This window comes from Leiobunum rupestre, chromosome 1, assembly GCF_980474605.1.
Source record: "Leiobunum rupestre chromosome 1, qqLeiRupe1.1.hap1, whole genome shotgun sequence".
Lineage (NCBI taxonomy): Eukaryota > Metazoa > Arthropoda > Arachnida > Opiliones > Sclerosomatidae > Leiobunum > Leiobunum rupestre.
The window spans coordinates 6,112,307-6,128,904 of record NC_143384.1 but is presented as its reverse complement, the minus strand read 5'-3'; the positions used below and the strand labels follow the sequence as shown (position 1 = coordinate 6,128,904).

Here is a 16,598-nt window from a genome sequence, read left to right as displayed (position 1 = left end):
AATCGTGTTTTAAATCATTTTAAATTTTAAATATTAGGCAAAATAAATTCCGTTGAGTTCAAACCATCCAATATCTTAAATTGTGTAAGGTAATAATAATTATAATTATGATTAAAATAATCAGCTAGGCTAACACCCAAGGCACCACCTTAGGCCCAAGTCATCTATCGACTTATAATACTTTTAAACAGGTGGCCGGGTTACAATGCGTAGGAGGGTGGTGGTAAGCCCTTCATGCCACGCAAGCCAACAGCTTGCTTTACTTACTATATGCCGTTAAGCTCAACAAAGTTTTTATGGAAAAAGGAATCCGAAAAACTCGGGGAAAATGAACGTTTGACTATGACATGAAGCGAGAATGCTTATTCAAAGTCTACATAAAATAATATTAATTGGATTATTTTATTTTCGGTGGCAGTTTCTCTCTTAATTGCGCTCCAAGTGAACTCGCTGTGGTTACCCGTGGCCAGGAAGTAAGGTGTTGAAATGAACGACCAAAAGAAGAACACGCTTTCGTCCCGGCGAAACGCGTTGCGAAAAGTGGCGACTAAATATATGGACCAGACGGAGAATGAATTGAAAGATCATAATGCGGACACGAATCTGTTGAAGACCAATATATCGCTTTTAGAGAAAAAAGAGCTGGAAATAAAAAAAATAGATGAAGAGTATCAAACGTATCTGTTATCAGACGATAAGGAGATCGACATGGTTGAAGCAATTGAGTTCAACGACAAGATCACTCTTATTTCGCAAAAAGTTAAGTCATTTCTCGACAAACGAAAAACGCCGTCGGAACAGCAAAGCGCACCGGTAAGTGTGAATGAAAAACTCATGAATACTCAGATTATTTTTAAACAATTTTGGAACTTCTTTATGAATCAACTATTATTATTCCAAACGGAAAAAAATATTAATTAAGAAGCTATTAGTAAGTAACTTTTATGTTTGCGTTTGTAATTTGGCGAAAGCGAAGAGGTGCAGTGGTTTTAAGGCTCGGCATTTCTTTTGAATCCATATCCGATAATAATCCAATAACTTATTGGTTTCATATTAAATCTTATAAAAGTCTCGAATAATATCCATAAATAAACAGTTGTTCGAATGTTTTAGGAATAATTGAAATTTTGTCGGATAATTTATCCGTTTCCCCAAGCTCTACCTGGCTAGTGGTTAATAATAATATTGATAATAATCAGCTGGGCTAATACCCAAGGCACCACCTTAGGCCTAAGTCATCAAGCGACTTTTAAAGCCTTCAATTGAAGTGGCCGGGTTACAATTCGTAGGAGGGTGGGGCAAGCCCTGCGAGCCAACAGCTCCCTACACTAACTGTTCCGCCTCGCAGCAAGGGGAGCCGGGCTTACGGTGGTGCCTTGGGTATTAGCCTAGCTGGTTATTAATTAAATAAGGTATGATGAATGACGTTCGTGGGGTGTGTAAATTTTGGCTCAAACGGTGTTGGGTGCAGTTATTAGAAACATATATAGAATATAATTAAATTTTATTTAACGGCACATCGAACAAATGTGAAAGTCAATGTTGGCTTTTCACCTATAGAAGATCGCCAAGCTTTCAGGTTTATGTGCGTAGGTGCATAATAAGTGCACACTGGCGTAGCTATAAAAATTAGAGCCCATAGCCAGATGTAAAATGAGGGAACTATTATTTGTTTATATGTTTATGCATACTTTCATTTCGCTTGTTGAATATTTTTACGGTTCGTGACTTTATATCATCCATTTATTTTAATAATAATATAATTTAGAATACAGAAAATTTATATTTTAGTTCAGTAATACGTGTAAGAAATCTATCGATAAATCAATTAAAATTAATCGTTTTAATTTTGTCAGAAAATCATATAACTTATCAATTTCGTAACAGGTTATTAATACTAAGAACAAAAACGTTGGAGGAAGTCAAGTAATTAATCCTTCAGGTAAGAATAACTGCAACAGCAATAAAAATAAATAAATAAAAATGCTGGATTCAAAAGTGACATTATCGTACATTTTTTATTAAATATTTAAATGCAATTTCTAACGTTACCAATTTATCAATGAATTATTCGAAGTAGGTTCATACTAAAGGGTTTTATAAAACAAATTTCAACGTCTAATGACGGCGGGAAAGCATTATCAGCCTGTCGGCCTTGGAGCCAAACAAAATCCACATAAATGAAAAAAGGGAAAAAAGATTTAAAAGTCAATCATGTAAGGGGGGCAAAAATATAAACCCTTGAAGAATTTTATAAATTATAAGAATAATAATTATTAATTATTTATATATAGGGTTTCGCAATATTTGAAGCTCATCAGTACAGTGCAGGAAGTCTTTAGGTTTTATTAAAATTTTTTATAAACTTAGGGTTAATATGATGGACCTTTCTAGCTTTTTTCAATTTTTAATACTCTTTGAAATCCAGTCAATTTGTGGTTTCTATTGGTGTCAGATATTCATAATTTTTTATTTGGAAAAAGATATTCTAAATAAAAGCCGCGAAAAACAATAATGTAAAGCAAAATATGTACATCAAAAATCAAAATACCAGACGCTGATATAAAAAAATACATTTTTTATAATCCTTCTTGTTATATCACATGCCGGGTGTCAGGTTACATAGCGGTGCAAGAGGTGTTGCACCTCATCTTATCAGAAGTAAGAACAAAAAATGCACCAAATTGACCTTTGCTTTCAAATATTTAAAAATTATAAAAATTTTAAATTTCAAATCTTTTGGTCATTATAAACTTTTATCCACGAAATAAATTGGAGTGGGCACTGTGAACAACATTTGTATCAAATTATAAAAAGAGTGTATTCGCTAACTACACTTGCATACTTACTCTCTTGTGATATAACTTAACAAAAAAATTATAACTAATGGTATTTGAAATAAATATTTAGATATTAAAAGAGTAATTAAAACGCGAAATGAACCTTTTGTTAATTTTTAGGCGCTGTCGATGCAAGAGTGGCATATGAAGGAGTATGATTTTTATTTCATATTTATAAAAATAGGTGCATAGTTTTACTAGATAAGATTTATATTAGAGATACATTGAAATTTCGAGGTATTAGAGTGTAAGTGAAATATCTGAAAGCAATGATATCTTCCAACGGTTTGGGCAGTGGCGTAACTATAGGGCGGCAGGGCTGGCAAAATGCCACGGGCCCCCGACCCGAGAGGGCCCCGGCCCAAGCGGCCGCGAGTTCAGAAATAGCCTAACTTTTTTAACAAAATATTGTACCTAGGTACTTAAAAATTATAATTTTTTCAAGTACTTAAAATCAATCAAAGTGAGACGCAAATACTGTTGGGTAACTACTTGTGGCTCATTGTTATTTAATTTTAATGTGACGATTTTTACTGGGAGGGCCCCATCCAAAGAATTTGCCACGGGCCTCAGATGGTATAGTTACGCCACTGTGTTTGGGGACTTTCCACTTCTACAAAATTGTATTTGTATTTGCTGGTCAAGCGGAGATTTTTAGAGGGAAAAACCCTCATCACTTGTGAAAGGAGAGAGGCGGAGCATGGCCAAATTTCTTGTTTTGTGGAAATGTTTAGGAACATTAAGATGAAAGAATTTTTGAGACCATATTACGATCCTAATTTAGACTTCACCAAAAGGAGCGAATTTTAGATTCAACTATAAACTATCGATAAAATAAAATATTGTAAAAACAGTTCTGATATTAAACTTATTCAGTAAAGATTAGTTTTATAATAATAATAATAATAATAATAATAATCAGCTAGGCTAATACCCAAGGCACCACCTTAGGCCTAAGTCATCATGCGACTTTTGAAGCCCTTAATTCAGGTGGCCGGGTTACAATGCGTAGGAGGGTGGTGGCAAGCCCTGCATGCCACGAGATCGAGCCAACAGCTCCCTACACTAACTATTACCGTTAACCTAGACAAGTTTTTATGGAAGGGGAAACCGAAGAACTCGGGGGGGGGGAAGTCTTAGTCCTCTATTGCAGTTAACGCGTCAAAGAAACGCGGAGCTTACTTAGAAAACTCCACATAAAACGCCACATCAACCGTCCAATAAAAAATACGAACTACTCTTAGTTTGACGGTTAACTTAGGTGTCCTTTTAAATCCTAATGAGGTACTTTTAGTTAAATATTAGTACCGAAAAGGCTCTAGCTATAAGGGTGAAAGATTGATGTTTATACCAGCGCCATCTATACGCCAACCTTCGTGAATGTTAATTTTTACGATCTGACTTAATCGGCAAATGCGACCAAAAACGATTTTTAAATTTAACTTATAAACATTTGAACGTCAAGCGACAACCATCTTTTTCTCAATATCTTTTCATATAGAAAATATGCAAATATAGCTTTAGCATTGGAACTATCGGTATCATTTGTTAAAATCAGCACTGCTTAAAGGCCTAGTTTCAGATAATTTCATCCCACAGTGTCGAAAAAGGGTTCAAAAATCTTTTTGCTTTTCCCTTCGCTATCCCCGTATTGAAAGCGACGGTCACCTCGTAATTCGGACTTCGCGGTTCTCAAGGGTATTGTACCTGCTGACAATTTTGACAGCGCTAACAATGCCGGACTTAATCCTTTTACATGGAGAGGTTGGGAGAGCGAGCTGAGCCGTCGCTATCAATGACTATGTTTTCATGGAGGTAGGAAATACGGATTTCCTAAATCCGTATTTCTAAATCCGTGCTACACTGAATGAAAACGCTCGTATTTGAGAAAATACGTATTTTCTGAAATACGGGAAACGCACCCGTATTTCCTTGGTAAATTCGGATTTTCTACGAATGAAAACGCACGAACACGTGTTTGACACACTGGGGGTTTATTTAGTTGGAAATGTAGTAACTAATAAGTAGTGCTCGGACTTTGTTTTTTTTTATTCGCGAATAAATACTTTTAGCCTTAATTTATATAGTAATATTTTAAGATGAAATAGCTGAATAAACGAAAGTGGATACACCTAAAACTTAATAAAAACAATTATTTATTTGAATAAGTTGAATGAGTAGTAGATTAACGAAATCGTTGGTTACATAAGAAGTTTATTTCTTCACAAAAATGACGAAAAAAAATATCGCAATTTATGAAAATGAATAAATAATTCCGAGCACTACTAAAAAGTTGTGGTTTCACATGTTTTAACCTAGGTTTTAACGACACTTTTTTAAAATAAAAAATAAATGTAAGCGTAAATATAAAGATATAAACAATACATTTAATTGTTGACGTGATTAAATTAGTAAATTTTGCAAATAGGTTTTTTGTAATCGTACGCGAACAATTCAATTTTTACATTTTTAATTTTTATATAAAATAACCGAAGAAGCCGCGGAAGAGGGGGTGGTAACCTGGTAAATTCCCAGTGACGTAAACTACAGATAAGAACTCTAAAGTAGGATTGGGCTCATTTGAAGAAGTTAGTGGAACCGAATTCTGAATATAGCTTAATTTTAGTAATGGCCAACGAAACAATTCTTCTCCTTCTTAGGATTGAATTTGTTGCTCGTTGACATATTAATTTTCCTAAGCTAATAAATTGGGAAATTAAAGCTAAAGCGGTTTTTAGCATTAAACTGGCATCCATTTGCTTGGAGTTTACACTAATCACGCGTTACTGCAAAATGAAACGACCGGCCAGCTGCCCTTAACCGAAGGAAGTCGAGAGAGTAGTCAGAACATTCCAAGTGTAGAGGTTTCTGGGGGGTTTAAACCCGATTGAAAGTCGAGAGTGGACTTCCATGAAAACGTCCAAATACGAGTTTCTTAAAAAGCTCCCCGCTGAGAACAAAATCGGGATTTAATCAAATCCGCATTTCCTACCTCCATGAAAACATAGTCAATGGTGGGGTTTCGAGGGCGAAGTAAAAAGGATGTTTGAACCCTTTTTTGGCAAAGGGGGGTGAACCTAGGCCTTTAACGTAGTGCCATTTCCATTTTCACTTTATCTTAGAACTCTTATTCAACAATCAAAAGAGCTAATAGAGATATTATTGAAATAGAAGCTTCGGAAAAAGGAAACATTAGTATGAAAAACACAGTAAGTCAACTGCTCTACGAACTGACGTTTAATAAAATATTTCTGTTTGTTTTGTTAATACTTTATTTTAATTTCTTTAATTTTTAGTCTATTGGCGGTGGCAAGAGGAAGAACACTAAAGCTCATAGAAGTACGTTCTCATTTTTTCATTTTAATCAGGTGTTGCTTAAATATGTTCTAAAACACGAAATTGATCTAAGATTCTCCATTATTTTAACTAGTCAATAGGCGTCGTTTGACAAAATTGAAGGTTCACAACAGCGTTCTTAATTTAATGGTTAAGACATACTGATCTTGCGTGTAGCATTCGTTACCTGAATTTGATTCAACTATTACAAAGGCTGGTGTATGTGTTATGTCAATGATGATTTTTTTCAGGTGCTGCTCAGAAAAAGAAGCGGTAAGATTTTTATTATGTATCATTTAGTCTTTTGTGTGGCCTTATGTTTTATTGATTGAAATTTTATTTCACTTTGAAATTTTAACTCTGTTTGGTAAACTGTCTGATACAAAATTATCTCGCTTATTTTGGCGTCTCGTTCATGTTATCTTTCTTTATGTTCCTATTTTAATTCATTGTTTCACATTTCTTTTTTTTTCTAGATGAAACTTGTCACTGTGCACTGTTAAAAACAAAGGTTAATAAAACGACTAAAATTAAACTTGTATTCTTTAATTTGAAAAGTTTTATTTGCCATGGCACTAGAATTTAAAATAAAATAAAATACCGTAATAAAAAGACTAGATACTTCATGGCTAAAATTTATTTATTTACATGGGCGAGCTTTCGGATACTTGATGGTATGTCTTTTATTTGTAGCTTTCGGACCGTGGTCCTTTTTCAGCCGCGTCTATTGATATTCTGATTCTACATTTATACATTCAAACAACAATTAGGGGAAAAAGTATTGCAATAAAAAATTCAAGTAAAATTTCAAATAAAAAGTTACAATAAAAAACACATTCATATTAATATGTTTTCCACGGGTCGATTAAGTTGGCCCCCTTTTTTGATTTCCCAGAAAATTTATCTCTCAATTTTATGCACCCACAATGCGACAAAATGCGAAAACAAGGAAAAGAGATGCGACTTAACCTTTATCGAGATATATGGGGCTAAATTAACGTCAGCCCCATAATTTCGTTATTCAACCAGGATACAATATCATACCCACTACATGTCAATGCGAAGAAATTCGACAGATATAATTTTGATTGCGAAAAAATAGTTTATCATTTCGATTCGTAAGCGACATATGGTAGGTTCATAGGGAAATTTTTGGACAATGTTGTTTATAGATTCCCTCATTTATTTTATAACCTAAGGCAGGGCAGGATTATTTAAAATTGCGATCATGGTTGTCAATTTTTTTCTCTGACTGGGCATTTCTCAAACACTACAGGGGTTGGAGTTACGTGTTTTTATGGTATTATGTCTGGTATGGGAACGCTTAAAATCAAAATTTTCAGAAAAATTGCAACATTTTGCACGTTTTTGAATTTTGTTTTTTGGCGGAAAGGTGCTTGACCTATAGCCAATGAACTTTCATATAAGAATGAGTTTACGAGACGCCCGTTACGAGCATAGATGACTAACGACAACCAATTATTGCAGCGTTCTTATACTTCTCACTCCTGATATGATCACCGGCTCGTTTCGAGAGATGATCAATCGTGCCGAAACATGCATCATTGATCCTTACATAGAAATGTTCTGATATTATTGTACGAGTACACTTTAAGACTTTTTACCTCTTCGAGGGGAATAAACGGTTAGATGGGGCTCGGAACGTCGACGCTAATTTATCTCATGTAACCGGTTGAGCGTCGACGTTTGAGGAGATACGTAACGTAACGAAAACTACCTCGAACGGTCGCTTTAAGGGCTTACGGCGACCTTCGGGGATGCATGTAACCCCTACTATAAATCCTACTACTTGATATTATATCGTTCTAAATTTTATATAAATATTAATTTATCTATAGTTAAAAGTATATAACATTTAACTCTGCTACTTATCTCAAAATATAGCGCGTATTTTGATTGTGTTCCTAAAGAAATAGAAGAATCGTTAATATACAATTTTCATAATTATTTAATAAATATTTCGTATTAATTAATTGAACTTACATTATATAGAAATAAAAGAAGTCGACACGGGTATAATAATTTTTGCTTTATTATAATTATGATTTTAAAATCATCTATTGTTTTATATTTTAAATGTTTGTCGTAATAAAATATCAATATGCAATATATTTCATATACTTTTTAATTATAATTAAAATAAACCAAATGGATAATTTTGTCAAGCGAACTCGAGCCTTCTCTAGTCCTCCCCAAAAAACCTGGTTTTAAGGAGAAACCCCTTTATCTAACGTCGACATTCGCGAGTGTCGTTCTTCCTTTACGTCGACATTCCGAGTCCCATATAACCGAGGTCTATGACCCGTAGGAGGGGCTAACCATCTTTCGGTTTGTCTGTGGGTCTGTCTGTCTGGGCTGCGAACGCGTACGCATTTTCGGGGCAGATTGTAATCACTGCGTTCGCAGTTTCTTAGAATTAGGGAAAACCTTTTTCCTAAAGAGCCCCATCTCTGTCATTGGATGTAATATATTTTTTTTTTTCAATTTGCGTTAGTATCGGGGGGAATTTAACCCGAGCCATCCTGCAGCGATCTTACACAGAACCACGGATACATGTTTCGCTTCACTGAAAATTTGAAACTCTTTCTAAAAGAGGTATATTTTGGCTTGCAAATTTTATTTGCGCACAAAACTGGATATTGCCCCATATGGACTTCTCGTTTTAACATCACCTCTTATCATCGCTAAAAATTGGTCTTTTTTCAATGGAATATTTTTCTTTGTACATTATCGACCGTGCTCTACAATTTTATCTTTAGAATATTTTGTCTAGTACCGGCCCGCCAAAAAAAATACATTTTTCAAAAACGTGAGAAATGGGCTAATTTTTCTGAAAAATTGTATTTTAAGCGTTCCCACACTAGAAATAATACCCTAAATATTTTGAAACTCTAACTCTAGTAGGTTTTGAGAAAAATTCCCAGTCAGAGCAAAAAAGACATCCTGTATTTCCTAAAATATGTACTTAAATATTATGATAAAAAATAAATAAAAACAGGGTGATTACGACCTTGAAAATGGTGCCTAGACATTTTTGTTGTTGAACATAGCGCAACTCGTGTTGACCAACAATGTTTTGCAAAAATGTTGGCTCGTCTGAATGGGTCTTTTAACTGTAAGTTTGAAGAAGTGTTACTCTGTCTAATATCTAGTACTTATCAGATTTGCTATTAACATTTTGAAATTGTTTGATTCCTTATTTCAAAACATAACTTCTGTAAACTTTTAAATTTTTTAAAAAAAATAACTCGATTTTAGTAGTTCATAGCTCCTCCACTCAGACAATAGACGCCAAAGATTACAAATCGTTTTAAAATATTAGAATTATACCTACAATATTTTTTATAGATTTTAGGCTGCCTCTAGAGACCCGATACTGTAGAAAGAAATAATTACCGCTTTGGTTTTTGAATTTATAGCTCTTTCTGTAATAGAAGTTTTCCTTACATCTAGTGCCTTAGTTTGCTTGATGATGACATTTTTTGCCAACACTCTCGCGAAAATGTAGCAATATTTAATGAATTCAAAGTTTCAAATATTGTATTGAAACAAACATTTAAAGCAAGTGTCGGCTCTAGTTCAGTTTCGTTCTGGCTCGACAGTTGTCGCCACCGTGCATATTTACACAAGTTGGTTAGGCCAACCGCTGAACATGTTGGCCTAATTTAAAGGGGGACCGGCAGAAGAAAACCTAGGCCTTTACTGAAATTCTACTGATTGTATAATAAAAAGTTTTTATTTAATAATATAAGACGACTAGTTTCGCTTCACTCAAAAATGGCTTTTCCCAACCCTTAAACTAGTTGTAACTATTGTTTCAAATATCGTATGCCTGCGATTTTGTTTCCACGTTCTACATTCGCTAATATCTATCGAATGACACCAACGAAAACCCTGTGCTCCTTCAGGGAAAGTAACTTCACCGCTAGGGGTCGCAACTAAAATATTTTGGTGCCGCGTCACTTTCCATTATTTGCTTATTTTATTATTCATTCAATCCGGCTGAGTAATAGATTTAAATATTTTTGAATCGACGATTTTTTATTCTTTAAGGAAATCACGAATATCAACAAACAATGGGACCATTACTGTAAAACCCTAAATCTCAAACGATAAAGAAACCCAACATAATGTATCTAGGATCTTAGAATCATAATGTTATACAGTTGATTAGATTATCTAACAACAATAAGCATTTATAGAAACGAGAAAAGTGAGTATTTTTGTCAATTTGGTCTTTACGTTTAATTAGAAGCTTGACTGTAATTCCGCCGTCCGGAACCAAAACACTCCAATCATAGCTGACCTAATCTGATCAGTTTCTCGGGATCTTTTCAACAACCATTTTAACAGTTAATGATATAAGCTGAAGAGTAGACAATTCAAAACAAAAGGTTACCCTCCTATTTTTTTAATTTTATTTAAAAAATGGTTGAAAATGGCGATTTTCTTCCAGTTTTCGCAGTGACAATAACGTATTTTACCAATGATCTTTGAGTTTTCAACAATAATAACGAATTGAGACATTGGGAAAATAGATTTTCTCTTACCTTGGTTAACTTTATGCAAAACGGCTTTCTGGTGTACCGAAATGTGGTAATTTGTGTACCGCTGCTACTATAATGTTTGCTAGTGATGAAATTAACACCTCGTACCTCCAAAAAGATTGTTCTTGCCCATTGTAAAACGAATGTCAAATGTTTCATATTCTTTAATCGTCTCGCAGTGTTTCGGAACTGATTTACTGACTTCATCACTGGTTCACTTAAAATTTAATCAACATTTGTATCAAGGAAGGGCGAGTTTTTGCTGAATTTTGCAAAAAAACGACTCATCTCCGCCGAAAATCATACTCTTATTAAATTTACTGAACCTTAGTTATTTTATGCCATAGATCAGTAAATTCAGATTATTTTAGATACACTAATTAGAAAACTAATTTATTGGTGTCCATAGGTCTATCGTAGATATCCGATTCCAAAAGGAAAATGCGTTATAATCAACAACGTCAATTTTGAATACGATGGTAAACCGGCGCCTAGCAAGGGATCGGAATGTGACATCAAAGCATTAAAAGACGTACTTCCACAGCTTCACTTTAAAGTTGATATCGAAGATAATCTCACGAAAAAGGTAAGAATATCTTTTTTTATATCCTTCGATTAAGTTAATTATAAATGTATAACGGCCAGCCATATTAAAAAAAAACTCGGTACCAAACACTAGCGAAAAATTACTGCTCCCTTTTTGGTCTGAGGAGAATGTTTTCTTTACTTAGCATTTTCACAAGTCAAGGGAAATTTTGAATACACCAAAAATTGGAGGCTAAAACTTTAACCGTCCCAGTCAATGTCCTATTACCATCCTTCCCTCCGTTGCAACGCCTCAAATGCTTTGAATTGTCCTAGTTAGTTAGCCAAATGATTAGAACACTCCAACGTAATAAAAATGAGTTAACGGGACACATGCTAAATCAAATTAACGTCCGACATTTATTATCTTCGGGCAAAATATTTAAATATCGGTTACAGATTTCTTCATAAGCTGTTCAGTGTTGAAAGTTCCACAGTATAGAGCGTCTTCCTAGCTTTTTAGACATGGTACTTCTTCACAAATTTCTAGTCACCAGAGAAATAAATTATGGGTATAATATTAAACCCAAGGGAATTGAAAAATAAACTCTAGAGCACATTGGCACAAATGAAAGCTATCCGCTAGATTGATAATTTGAAGTTTTTTTCACTATCAAAATGTTCCGTGAACAATCCTGATTTCGCTTCAATAATAATTTCACAAACAAACCAGTTCAAAACTGAATTGCTCATTTTAAATAGGGAATGGAGGTTTTATTGGATTCGTTGTCAAAGAAAAACTACGGTAATTACGACGCTTTCATGGTCATAATATTGTCGCATGGCAATGAAATTGGGCCGCTTGGAATCGACGACCAGGAATTGCCAGTCAAGAATATTTACGAAGCTTTCAAATCCTCAAAATGCCCGAGTCGGATTGAAAAACCCAAAATGTTCTTCATCCAAGCTTGTCGAACAGGTTCTGTATTGAAATTCATTTCAAAATTCGTATAATAGTCAAAAATTAGATATACATTTAAAGTCTGTTTAAAAAGAAATTCAAAAATATTTGCAGACCATATTTATAATATGGCCGCCATCTTTATCGTCAAATTTGTTTGCATAGGCCCACGCTCCAACTTCATAAGAAACCTTTTTGTGTTCTTAAAATTATGTAACAGGCGCTTAAGCAATTTGCTAGAAACTTTTTATAAAGGGGAAAACGCGGCGATGGTAAATGTCGTGGAGAATATTTTTTGCGTCCTGGTAAAATAACTGTGAGTTAGACGCAACCGAGATTTTTCGAGTCGACGTTCGCCATCGCGCCGCTTTTGCATTTTAAAAAATTCTTAGGAAAGCAACGCGAATCTGGTAACTGACCAACTATTTCATTCATATTAGACCAACCGTAATTATTTGAACTCTGGTAGTAATACAATATTTCCCTTCAGCTCCGGAGCCAGAAAAAATACAAAATGATATGGCGGACGACCAACTCATTCAACCGGAAATATCCGACATGCTTTTAGGTTATTCGACAGTGCCAGGCTACGTGACATATTTAAATAGAGAAAAAGGAGGTTACTATATTCAATTTCTTCGGGAATGCTTAGTTGAATTCGCTTCCACTAAAGACTTGATTGAAATACTCAACGAAGTTGACAAAAGGGTTCAACACCATTTCATCTCCCATTCTAAGCCTTATACCCAAGTTACTTCGTTCACATCTATGGGATTTAACAAAAAACTATTTTTTTAAAACTTTTGCATTTTTTAATTGATCAAGGTTGCTTGTTATTTCATGTATAAACCTTACAGAAAATAAAAGAATTATTTAGAAAATCATACAATAAAAACATTAGTTTGAAAAACGCTTAAAATTTATTAACAAAGTTTTATATTCAAGAAAAAGATTCCCAATTGTTATAAAATATGAAAATAATGGGAAATTTGTTTTTTACAGATTTAAGGCTTTTTCTCTCAAAATGTATTATCAATAAAAATATTTTAATGTTTAGCAGTCACACAAACATTACAATTTAGATGTTTCTTTAAAATAAGTTGTGAAAACGCACCCGCCATCTACTACCAACTTGACAAATTGACCTATTCCGGCCTAACCAATTTCATTTATAGTTATCGAGTATGTATGTTCATCGACAGTTTTCGTCTATTACCTAGCGTTAATAAAATAAAATTCAAAACCGAGAAAACTATCACGATTTTGCTGAAATTTACAGATAACAACGACCTTTCAAAATAGTGTACATCTTTAAAATTCCCATTTCTAGGTAATGTAGGTTTTGAGCCAAATGCCTGGCCAATCAAATTGAACATACTGTATACCACCATCAAAGTCGTAGTTAAGCCATCTATATATACATCAAATATTTTTGCTTTTAACTAAGTTTTATAAAAGTTAAAGATTTACTTTAGAAAAAAGGAGACGGACTCGGGTCTCCCGCGTGACAAGCAAACACGGCGCTTACAAGACAATCTAAAATTCTTTGCGGATAAATGAGATTTTCATTAAACAAGATTGTTAAATCGAGGCCAAGGGAGGAACGGCTCAATAATATCTTTGATTCTTTGAATTCACAAAGAATGTGATGTTAAATTCTGAAACCTAGAAACTGACAATACAAACGTTTTTAGATAATTTGGGTTTTGAAATCAGGGATAATTATGCCTTTTTCTATCGAACCAACTTAATTTCTCTGTCTCTTCATTTAGAAGGAAACCGTTAAAAAGCACTTTTAATTTTAATTAACAAGAAGTACTCTTGCATTTATTTAAAATAGTGGTTCCGCAGTGGCGGAAAATCCATATTAAAATTGTACATAATGGAACTATGCTGCAGTGATGGGAATAATCGCATCTTCGCGTGTTTACAACATTTGCATCTCTAAAAGCTATTTCTTTCTCACGAGTAGTACAGCGGTCGCTTACGAAAACGAATTAAATTATGCATTAAATTTAGGAAGACGATTATAAATAAAATAAGCTCTTCTTCGCAAAAAGAAGCATTCGCGATGTTAAGAAAAGAGCGCTTCATGGTGAAAAAGACGTTTGGAAAATATGTAAACACGTCTTCGCAAAAAGAAGCAATCGAGATGCGAAGAAAAGAGCGCTTCGCGGTGAAAACGACGATTGAAAAATATGTAAACACATCTTCGCAAAAAGAAGCGCTCTATATTCGAAGAAAAGACCGCTTCGCGATGGAAACGATGATTGAAAAATATGTAAACACATCTTCGCAAAAAGAAGCGCTCTAGATTCGAAGAAAAGAGCGCTTCGCGATGGAAACGATGATTGAAAAATATGTAAACACATCTTCGCAAAAAGAAGCGCTCTAGATTCGAAGAAAAGAGCGCTTCGCGATGGAAACGATGATTGAAAAATATGTAAACACATCTTCGCAAAAAGAAGCGCTCTAGATTCGAAGAAAAGAGCGCTTCGCGATGGAAACGATGATTGAAAAATATGTAAACACATCTTCGCAAAAAGAAGCGCTCTAGATTCGAAGAAAAGAGCGCTTCGCGATGGAAACGATGATTGAAAAATATGTAAACACATCTTCGCAAAAAGAAGCGCTCTAGATTCGAAGAAAAGAGCGCTTCGCGATGGAAACGATGATTGAAAAATATGTAAACACATCTTCGCAAAAAGAAGCGCTCTAGATTCGAAGAAAAGAGCGCTTCGCGATGGAAACGATGATTGAAAAATATGTAAACACATCTTCGCAAAAAGAAGCGCTCTAGATTCGAAGAAAAGAGCGCTTCGCGATGGAAACGATGATTGAAAAATATGTAAACACATCTTCGCAAAAAGAAGCGCTCTAGATTCGAAGAAAAGAGCGCTTCGCGATGGAAACGATGTATGAAAAATATGTAAACACATCTTCGCAAAAAGAAGCGCTCTATATTCGAAGAAAAGACCGCTTCGCGATGGAAACGATGATTGAAAAATATGTAAACACATCTTCGCAAAAAGAAGCGCTCTAGATTCGAAGAAAAGAGCGCTTCGCGATGGAAACGATGATTGAAAAATATGTAAACACATCTTCGCAAAAAGAAGCGCTCTAGATTCGAAGAAAAGAGCGCTTCGCTATGGAAACGATGATTGAAAAATATGTAAACACATCTTCGCAAAAAGAAGCGCTCTAGATTCGAAGAAAAGAGCGCTTCGCGATGGAAACGATGTATGAAAAATATGTAAACACATCTTCGCAAAAAGAAGCGCTCTATATTCGAAGAAAAGAGCGCTTCGCGATGGAAACGATGATTGAAAAATATGTAAACACATCTTCGCAAAAAGAAGCGCTCTAGATTCGAAGAAAAGAGCGCTTCGCGATGGAAACGATGATTGAAAAATATGTAAACACATCTTCGCAAAAAGAAGCGCTCTAGATTCGAAGAAAAGAGCGCTTCGCGATGGAAACGATGATTGAAAAATATGTAAACAGATCTTCGCAAAAAGAAGCGCTCTAGATTCGAAGAAAAGAGCGCTTCGCGATGGAAACGATGATTGAAAAATATGTAAACACATCTTCGCAAAAAGAAGCGCTCTAGATTCGAAGAAAAGAGCGCTTCGCGATGGAAACGATGTATGAAAAATATGTAAACACATCTTCGCAAAAAGAAGCGCTCTATATTCGAAGAAAAGAGCGCTTCGCGATGGAAACGATGATTGAAAAATATATAAACACATCTTCGCAAAAAGAAGCGCTCTAGATTCGAAGAAAAGAGCGCTTCGCGATGGAAACGATGATTGAAAAATATGTAAACACATCTTCGCAAAAAGAAGCGCTCTAGATTCGAAGAAAAAAGCGCTTCGCGATGGAAACGATGATTGAAAAATATGTAAACACATCTTCGCAAAAAGAAGCGCTCTAGATTCGAAGAAAAGAGCGCTTCGCGATGGAAACGATGATTGAAAAATATGTAAACACATCTTCGCAAAAAGAAGCGCTCTAGATTCGAAGAAAAGAGCGCTTCGCGGTGAAAACGACGATTGAAAAATATATAAACACGTCTTCGCAAAAAGAAGCGATCGAGATTCGAAGAAAAGAGCGCTTCGCGATGGAAACGATGATTGAAAAATATGTAAACACATCTTCGCAAAAAGAAGCGCTCTAGATTCGAAGAAAAGAGCGCTTCGCGATGAAAACGATGATTGAAAAATATGTAAACACATCTTCGCAAAAAGAAGCGCTCTAGATTCGAAGAAAAGAGCGCTTCGCGATGGAAACGATGATTGAAAAATATGTAAACACATCTTCGCAAAAAGAAGCGCTCTAGATTCGAAGAAAAGAGCGCTTCGCGGTGAA

General features: G+C 34.8%; 2 protein-coding genes across 3 annotated transcripts; both read left to right on the top strand.

Moving 5' to 3' along the window:
- The first annotated feature begins 424 nt into the window (after positions 1 to 424).
- Positions 425 to 6,773, top strand: LOC149960487 (uncharacterized). Of its 2 annotated transcripts, XM_090166052.1 has the most exons (7): positions 425 to 813; positions 1,888 to 1,942; positions 2,961 to 2,992; positions 5,963 to 6,049; positions 6,137 to 6,179; positions 6,428 to 6,449; positions 6,653 to 6,773. In XM_090166052.1, exons 1-7 carry the CDS (start codon positions 487 to 489, stop codon positions 6,654 to 6,656), a joined length of 570 nt encoding a protein of 189 aa, XP_090022178.1. In that variant the 5' UTR covers positions 425 to 486; the 3' UTR covers positions 6,657 to 6,773. The 2 variants fall into 2 exon arrangements, with proteins under 2 accessions (XP_090022178.1, XP_090022093.1); XM_090165967.1 differs by lacking the exons at positions 6,428 to 6,449; positions 6,653 to 6,773 and having other exon boundaries at positions 6,137 to 6,412.
- Positions 6,774 to 9,297: 2,524 nt separating this feature from the next.
- LOC149960486 (caspase-7-like) lies at positions 9,298 to 13,028 on the top strand. The gene is made up of 4 exons (XM_090179552.1): positions 9,298 to 9,312; positions 11,154 to 11,330; positions 12,032 to 12,248; positions 12,721 to 13,028. Exons 1-4 carry the CDS (start codon positions 9,298 to 9,300, stop codon positions 13,026 to 13,028), a joined length of 717 nt encoding a protein of 238 aa, XP_090035678.1.
- The last annotated feature ends 3,570 nt before the right edge of the window (positions 13,029 to 16,598 follow it).

Bases quoted from the DNA above. Each gene is read 5' to 3' on its own strand.
- LOC149960486 (XM_090179552.1), top strand. The intron at 11,331-12,031 runs GTAAGAATATCT...CATTTTAAATAG, and splicing joins AAGATAATCTCACGAAAAAG to GGAATGGAGGTTTTATTGGA. The intron at 12,249-12,720 runs GTTCTGTATTGA...ATTTCCCTTCAG, and splicing joins CATCCAAGCTTGTCGAACAG to CTCCGGAGCCAGAAAAAATA.
- LOC149960487 (XM_090165967.1), top strand. From the start codon at position 487: ATGAACGACCAAAAGAAGAACACGCTTTCGTCCCGGCGAAACGCGTTG. The intron at 1,943-2,960 runs GTAAGAATAACT...GTTAATTTTTAG, and splicing joins TCAAGTAATTAATCCTTCAG to GCGCTGTCGATGCAAGAGTG. The intron at 6,050-6,136 runs GTAAGTCAACTG...TTTAATTTTTAG, and splicing joins ACATTAGTATGAAAAACACA to TCTATTGGCGGTGGCAAGAG.